The sequence below is a fragment of the Harmonia axyridis genome, chromosome 6, assembly GCF_914767665.1.
Source record: "Harmonia axyridis chromosome 6, icHarAxyr1.1, whole genome shotgun sequence".
Lineage (NCBI taxonomy): Eukaryota > Metazoa > Arthropoda > Insecta > Coleoptera > Coccinellidae > Harmonia > Harmonia axyridis.
Genome location: NC_059506.1, coordinates 11,014,747 through 11,023,772, shown reverse-complemented (window position 1 = coordinate 11,023,772; position 9,026 = coordinate 11,014,747). Strand labels below are relative to the sequence as shown.

At 33.1% G+C, this 9,026-nt stretch overlaps 1 protein-coding gene across 1 annotated transcript; it reads right to left on the bottom strand.

The window, feature by feature from the left end:
- Nucleotides 1-7,241: 7,241 nt before the first annotated feature.
- LOC123683060 lies at nt 7,242-8,764 on the bottom strand. Its single transcript, XM_045621957.1, has 2 exons — nt 8,377-8,764; nt 7,242-8,314 (listed from the first exon to the last, which is right to left on the bottom strand). Exons 1-2 carry the CDS (start codon nt 8,762-8,764, stop codon nt 7,242-7,244), a joined length of 1,461 nt encoding a protein of 486 aa, XP_045477913.1.
- Nucleotides 8,765-9,026: the final 262 nt, after the last annotated feature.

The window sequence follows — 9,026 nt, the reverse complement described above, 5'->3', positions numbered from 1 at the left end:
TTATGGCCTGATACGCTAGTTAACTCACAGTCAACACCGTATTCATTGACCTCCTCTCTTGAGATCAATCCCCTTTTTACGAGAGACACCGCTGCCCCTGTATCTATCAAACAAACACCTATATTTCCGTTGATACTTAATCTAATCAAGTGGGGTACGTCATGCATTCTTGCCGAATTTACTCCCGGAATGACCATGACCGTACGTTCCCTAAATTCTCTACTAGGTAGCCGCCCTTTTGGCGAACGCAATCCGTTCTGAGTACCGACCTCCTTATAACACGTCTGTACCGGCAATTTCTCTTTCTCGCTTAGTTTCTCCGACCTAATTCGATTTACGCGATTCTCTTTAAATTTTCCCCATGATCCCTTATTACTTGATCCCTGATTACATGACTCAACTTCCTGTCTCATCTCTATAGTTTTTTTCGTCTTTTCAAATGGCAAATTTATTCTTCGTAAAACATCTCTATTAATATGTATCGTCCCAATGTCAAAATCCTTTCGTCTTCCTGGTTCTATCTCACGATCGTTGATCGCATATTCCTTTACCCAGCGCCCCGGCTGATTATTGATATTTCGCACTCCTTGAGTTTTATGTATAGCTCTTGCATTCCTACATTCCCTTGCGAAATGACCTAATTGACCACACGAAAAACAAATCCTCTCGACGTTTTGTCTTCTTTTTCCCCAACTTAATCCAGTACTCCTACAATTTTTCGCGATATGTCCCTTCTTCTCGCATAATTGGCAAGTTATTTCAGATTCAATTACCGATATTTGTGAATTAAATGACCTGTATTCCTGAATAATTTTATTTTTCATTTCATGTAGTTTTACCAATTCTTCCGCTTTTTCTAAATCCAAGTTTTTTTCTAGTAACAAAAACATACCAACCTCCTTCATAATATCTTTTCGAAGTCCCATTTTAAATTGATTTAAAATCAAATTCCTATTTATCTTTCTTATACCCAATTCTTCCTCTTTCGTCGCTCCGGCCAAATCTTCAGTTAATAATTCCGCACCTATTGTTCTTAATCTGATACAAAATGAAGATACATCCTCATCCTGTCCCTGCATACATCCACTCAAATCCCACTGACATTCCCCCGGCAATTTTTGTGAAGTAAATTTTTGAATTAATCTTAATTTTAATTCTGCATAGGTCAATGAATTTAAAGTGATATCTGATTTAAAATAGATGTATGCTTCGCCTTCTAATTTTAGTTTCAATAGAGTGAGGGTTTTGTCCTCACTCCATCCTTCTAATTTTGCCCTCGATTCTAATTTATCAAAATATCTCAAAGCTTCTTTTCCTGTAAAATTTTCCAAAGAAGTCGACATCATTCCTAACGAATAGAGTGGCATATTTACTAACGCCGGATTCACAGGGGGATTTAGAAAATGAACGAAAAAAATTAACTAATTATAATTCAGGACCTATAGTTGATGTACTCCAACTACCTAAATAACATACAAAAACTATCAAAATCCGTCACACTTCTTTACCTCAACAAAATTATATGTGTTCACCTCTTATATGAAAAACAACAATACGCTCAAAACAATTCAAATTCCAAAATATATAACACAAATGAGACAAAGTCTGTTCATCCGATAAGCTCCCAATTCAACAGTTCCACGCAATAAACTACCAAAAATAACTCTTCGGAAAATATCCAATCCCAAAAACAAAAATCAACAATTATCCCTTAAGCTGTCACCAAATTGTAATAAACCCCTTCTTTGGGGTATATATGTGTCAATGGAAGAGCGGCTTTCCACTGACTAAAAATAAAAAAAAAAATGTCGTTATTGTGGGTTCGGCCCGTCGCACTAGGGACAGGTCTTTTTGTTGATTTTTCTTTCTTGGGGACAGGATTATATTTCCAGGTTAATCAAACTCAATTGATCCTTTAAAATCAAATATAATAAAGCTAAAAATTTAAGTTACAATATTCAAAAATTTGTACTATTTGACTCAACGGCCAAAACTTTCAATACAGAAAAATATATCTCAAATGATCCACTAATTATTCATTGAACATTGAATTTGGGAGAATCAGGACTACTCAACAAGACAAAAATAAAAAAACCCAAAAGATCGTTAAACTGTTACTTGCCCTTATCCCACGAGGCTAGGTTGGTATACCTAGTTTCAATAAACTCCTTTTCAACTTTTCACACGAGACGTGTAATTCTTTTTTATTCACTTCACCCCCGAATCACGCACTCAAAGCTAATCTATTTCTTCATCAAAACAAAATTGAAACTTTATCAAAAACCCCTATATTTCTACTTCTGAGTCTGACCTAACTCGTATTTCTTAGAGTAAAACAATTTCTTCTTTCTTAAATACTTGAAGTTCCTTGAACTAAATCATCTACGGAATTTTCCCAAAAAAAAAATAGAACTCTAATCTTCAAAAAAATTGCTTTGCTCTAAGTCCGGTTTCGCGACCGACGTACTATTCCCGTTACTATTGACTTCCCTGAGTCCCCGATCGATACTGCCTAATTTTTCTAATCCATTTTCCCAATTGATCTCTTACAGAGGGGCTTAGTTAAGGGAATTAAAAGCAATTTCATGTTATTTACCAAATATTTTTCCAAAGAATTATTCCGTTCAAATATATTAGATCATCATAACTGCGTATTGAACCTTCAAAGACAAATTTAAAAACCGTGTTGACCACTCAATTTATGTGGCATTAATGATCAATATACTTGAGATACAGAACAAAGAAAGTGCTGAAGGATCTAATTATGAATTATCGACAATTCGAACCTCTCACACTGCGTAGAATTTGGTTCGATTAAATTTGGAAGGTTTTACCAATTTCCCATTTATTACACCGTTTCAAACTAATAAGATTTTCTCTTAATCCTCGATGTATCGTTTTAGTTTCATGATACTGAGTGATTCTAAGTTGTCTTTCATCTATGTCTTCAAAGTCTTCTAACAAGATTCTTGAAATTTTTAAATCAAAACTCTTATAGTCGAATTTCTCTTGCAAAATTCGTATGAGCGGTTTTTCTAATTCTGGTGACTTAAAAAATAATGTATAGGAACTTTTTGGTTTAATATATTCTTTAATAAATTTGTATAAATCGCTTTCGATTGAATTTATGGAAACAATAAATCTGAGTTTTTCTCCGAATAATTTAATTTTTGTAACATTATAATTAGATGCAGTCTTGAATATTATTTGTAAATTAGATGAGTTAATACTTCTTTCTGTATAAGGTATTTCGAAAATTGGATTTTCAATATTGCTATGAATAGTTACATCGTCATGAATAATAACATTTTGAGTTTCAAAGTCAATTATATTTTCATCTTGTTCACTATTTTCGTCTGCGGAGTTTAAAAGATTTAAGCATTCATCTAACTCTTCGTCTGTTATCTGATTTGCAATTGAAATAAGATCATCATCTATTCCATTACACTCAATTAAATTCTCATTTGTATGTGTTGGTAAATGGTAAATAATCACGTTTATATTGGATTCACCAAAGATATATTTTAACATTTTTAAAATAATTGACCATTCTAGTCGATCTAATCCACATGCGATTCGTGGTAAAGCTAAAAATCTATCGTCATTAATATCGCATATTTTTCTAAGATTTAAAAGTGACTGAAAAACTGTTTCATATTCAGGTTTTTCATAATGACATTTTTTAGTAATTAAATAATAAATATTCCTATTATCTTCTCGGATTGTGGCAACTTCGCCAACTAATTTATTTTGATTCTTCAGTTTTCCTATTCCACCATATTTATTTTTAAATTCTAACGCTATTCCTTTATTCATTTTAAAATCTTGTGATACACAATGTGCTAGGGCGCAATTTTCAGGGGATTCAAATAAGTTACCTTCTTTTTCTCTAATATTCACGTAATTTTTGATATTATCATTTTTATTAAAAGTTAAAAAGTTTTGGTATGGTAATTCACTAGTTGGATCAATAATAATTCTACTTAATGGGTAAGCACATTCTTTATTAGTTGAGAAAAATTGGGAATTGCATACTTGCTTTCTTCTGAATATAGGATCAAGGTTGCGAATAATCGGTGCTTTGATAACAGTTGGGTTTGTATTACAATAGGAGTAATTGAACGGTTCGTGACCTACGTAACTTGATTGAAATTGTATGGGAGGTCGTTTAAATTTGCTTTTTCGACAAATATCATGGGGAAACTTATGGGAATTCATATCATTCGAAAATTCTTTATTTATTTTCGTCCTTAAGTATTTTCGTTTTGGATCACTAGAAATATCCGTATAATTATGATCATTTACATCTTCTATCAATTTATGAATCAAAAAATCATCATCTTTTTGTTCAATAGTATTTAATAATTCAGAGGGTTTATCTGATTTTTCTTCCGTGACTTGATTATTTTCAATTTCATTGGTTTCACTTTTATTGGTATCATTAGTTATACCGCATTTGGAACATACGTATTCAATGTTATTCATTTCTATAGATTTCGACAATTGACTATTTATTTCCGGTTTTGGATTATTACTGTCAATAGTTTTTTCATTTAATTTTCTAAAATCACTTGCAATACGCAGTTTCTGTTTTTGTGATAAATCTTTCTTTTTAGTTTCTAGATGATTAAGGTCTACTGGTAATTTAATAGGATTTTGATTTGTATTATCTAGGGTATGCTTCATGTCAATTCGTTTTCTAAAGTAGGGTCCCGAAAATTTTGTTTGGAAGTCGAAGGTTTCGAATAAAAATCTCTATCATGATTATTATAATTAAATCTATCAAAGGATTCATTATTAGGATTTGATCCTATTTGAGTTAATTCTTCAAAAGTAAAATGTGGTTCATTAGAAACGCGTTCATTAAAAAATTTCTTTTGGGGATTCGTTGGGAATTGCGTCGAATAATTTGGACGTTTTTGGGGGTAAACTCTTGTTTGTACTGACATTTTTTCTGGTGGTGTATTAATTCTTTGATTAGGATTTGGTTTGAAAACATTAGTATTAGTATTAGTATGTCCAAAAACTTGTTTGTTTGAGGGATAGTATCTATTCACAGGTCTTTGATTAAACTGAATAGGTTGTGAGGGGAAATTTGAATTTGAATTCGAATTATAATTATTATTCGATCTAAAATGATAATTATTAGGAATATTATTTGATCTATAATTATTTGTTCTCGTGTTGGGATTATTTCTGAAATTATTTTTTTCAGGGCGTGTTTGAAATTTTTTTCTTCTGCTTTTATCGAGTAAATCATATTGAGCTAAATTCGATATATAATCTTTAACTGCATTTACTGTTCCGTCAAAATTCAAAGCATTATTTGTTATTAAATAAGTCCTCAATTCTATTGGGGCATTTGATATAAGAACTGTTTTACAAATCTTTAAAATATTAGTTTTATATAATTGTTTTTCTGGATCTGGCATGGGATCCGCGTCAATTCTATAATTTATTCTTATCTTTAAGGAAATTATCTTATCAATAAAATCTATTATATCTTCATTATGTGATTTATTCAAAAATTGTAATTTGTGTATCAATACATCTAAATTGATTTGATCGCCAAATTTAATCTGTAAGAATCTCTTTAGAGAATTCCAATCATCAGGAATATCGGAAGTTGCTACCTCAGCTAACGCTCTTCCTACTAATTTACTTTTAACAACTGATAAACAATAACTTTTTACTATATTTTGTTCATTTGTGAACATCCTTAAATATTCTTCTGTACTTTTTATAAAAGAATGTAATTCATTCTCCACTCCTGAAAATCTTGGCAAAAGCATCCCGAACTTTTCCGGTAATGTTAAGTTTATATTTTCTAATGCCATTTTTACTGTTTGCGCTTTACGGCCTTTAAAATGTTTTATTGAAGTAATCTTGAATTAAAATTGGTAATCGGTTTTTTAATTGAGTAACCTAGAAAAACTCTTATGTCGGTTTTTTAAAGAAACCTAGGAAAAACTGTTCTACAAGTTTTACACTCAAAACTTTGGGAAAAGGTTGACTATTTTTGGGCCAGAATAGGTAAAATGGGAGTCAATTAGAAAGGATTGCTAACCTTTTTTTGTTTCGTATTCCTTGTAGTGAAGTCGTCTTGGGCGCTACTCCAAAGATCAGGGCTTCTTGGCTTCCTTCTCAGGGTTGCTTCTCACCTTAACAGTTGAAACTGATAGTCGAAAGAAAGTTTTTGTTTTGTCACTTCTACGACCGGCACAATATTTCAGATAATACGTCGCGTTTTTCTCGTCGCGCTATTATTTCCGAAATATTTAAAGAGATCCCATCCTCGTCGCCAATTATGTTTTTGAGATGGAAAACCTTGTTTTTAAAAAAAACTTTATTTACAAGAAAAAGACGAAAGGTACAATCAAAACTATCTGTCATGAACTGATCTATTATTGACTGGTTATTGACTATTGACTGACTAAAAAACAATGCATCTGAGAATTTATAACATTACTTATCTCTAATGCAAAATGTGGCGTGATCCTAAGCGTCACACCAAGAATAGCTAAAATAGCAAAATTACATTGTAAGAACAAAGGATGTATTATAGTTACAATAGGCATTCATTCCACCCACATTATCCCGTGTTTGAGATTGATGAGTTAACAATATTCTATCATGAAATATAAAGTAATAAATGAAGATTCGAAAATAGGTCGTATGATTAGAATGGGGTCGTATTATGTAATTATATATATATATATATATATATATATATATATATATTTTTTTTTTTTTTTTTTTTTTTTTTTTTTTTTTTTTTCAATCCACCGATAGACGGGTCGGTTCGCTGGGAGCACCGGTCTACACTGCAGACAAGGTGTCCTCAGGAGCTGGTAAGGAACTTCCGGACTGCTCGGGTTGTGGCCAGTACAACCTCCTTCTGAGCTCGACTAATGAGGCTAGAATCCAACTTCAAACGTCTAGTATTCTCTATCATGTGCTGTTCGACCAAGCCATTCACTGATATAATCAGGGGGAGTATTGATGTTTTTTTCAGACCATATATTTCCTTCACATATATATATATATATATATATATATATATATATATATATATATATATATATAAATATATATATTTATATATATATATATATATATATATATATATATATATATATATATATATATATATATATATAAATATATATATATATATTTTTTTTTTAACACCATCAGGGTTGGCTATCGACGGTACCGGATCATTTCGATCAAGATACCTATCAGCTGCTGGTCAGGAATCTTCGGACGATCCTTGTGGTCCAGAGGATGACCTCCTTTTGTGCATCTCCAATGAGGCCCTCATCAAGTCCGAGCCTGTTCGTGTTTTCAAGTAGATGTTTCTCAACGAGGCCGTTGGTGGTGATAACAAGAAGCAATATTGATGTACTGGTAAGTTTATATATTTCCTTAAGTTCGAAAGCCAGATCATGATATTTGATTATCTTCTCAGTATATGCTCGCTCAGCGTTGTCGTCTGCCGGAACTGTGATATCCACTATAATCACCCTTCTTTCCTCTTTTAAGAACACCACAATATCTGGCCTGTTGTGTAGGATTGGTCTATCCGTGATGAGCGGGTGGTCCCAGTAAAGTTTTACCTCATTATTTTCCAGTATCTCCTTGGGTAAGTATTGATGTATTTTGCTGTGTTCTTTTATTAAACCATTTTTAATGGCGATGGCTTGATGGTATGCCTTTGCCAAGGCATTGTGGCGATCCGTGTACTCTCTTGGAGCGAGGGTGGGGCAGGAGGATGTGATGTGTTGTATCGTTTCCATTGTCCGTGAGCACTTGCGGCATCTATCAGAGGGTATATCCTTCTTTAATATACTCCTCTGGTAAGCTCGTGTGGAAACCACTTGATCCTGTATGGCTGCTAGTCTGCCTTCTGTTTCCGGGAAAAGGTAACCTGCTTTAAGATAGTTTAGAGATCTTTCTTTATCTATTTCGTTCCTTTCTAGGGCAGTGGGGTATCTTCCATGGAGCGCCTTCCCATGCCATACCGCAGACAATTCATTGATGTTGGGTGGTTCCGGGGGTTGAATTCTTGAGACCATATTCAGTGGCGTGATGTTGTTATCCTCTTCGCACAGTGCTTTGAAAAAAGGTAAGTTACTAGATAGAAAGTATTCTCGCATGTCCTTAACTACTTTGTGATGGGTGGATTCAATATTCTGAAGCCCCCTCCCTCCGTCTTTTATTGGCACGTATAATCGGTTGGTGGATGCATGGGGGTGGTGCATGCCATATTTCGTTAGTAGCACTCGCATTTGAGTGTCTATCGCTTTGAGGTCTGTGATGGACCATTTAATGATTCCAAAGGAGTAAGAGAAAGACATGGTATTGCCCACGTACTTATGGATGTGAAAATTGATCTGGCATTCAGTTTACTCTGTAAAATCTTTTTCAGCCTGCCCATGAATTTATCTTCAAACTTTGCTTTGGTTTCTGCAGTTTTTATCTCTAAACCTTGTTGGATTCCCAGGTATTTGTAGGTCTCTTCTGGGCCTAGATTTTGGATTTTCAAATTGTCTTGCACCAACATCGCCTCTCCACTCGTGATTTTCCCTCTTTTAATGTGTAATACGGCACATTTGTCCAGGCCCATCTCCATCTTGATTGTTTCAGTGAAGGATGCGACAATTTTTAACTCTCTTAGTAGTTGTTCCTCATTTGCAGCGTACAATTTCAAATCGTCAATGTACAGCTGATGGTTGATTTTAATGCCGTTTCTTTTACTCATTATGATAATAATAATAATAATAATAACATTTCTTTATTTCAAATGATTTGTAGTTACATAACATAAACTATACAAATTAAGTGAAATGACGTCAGAATTTAAGTTTTACATTGTTTTTTCAAAATATTCCTGGAGACTATAAGGTTCTAATTGAATAAGTAGATTTTTCACTTTGATTTGGAATTTTTTATATTGTGAAATGCCTTTTATCTCGTGTGGTAGTTTATTGAAAGCTCTTATACTCATGTAGGTTGGACTTTTT

Excerpts from the sequence above, each read along its gene's own strand:
- LOC123683060 (XM_045621957.1), bottom strand. The coding sequence starts at position 8,764 with ATGAGTAAAAGAAACGGCATTAAAATCAACCATCAGCTGTACATTGAC. Across the intron at positions 8,315-8,376 it reads ATCAATTTTCACATCCATAA|ACCTCAAAGCGATAGACACT; the intron begins GTACGTGGGCAA and ends GGTCCATCACAG.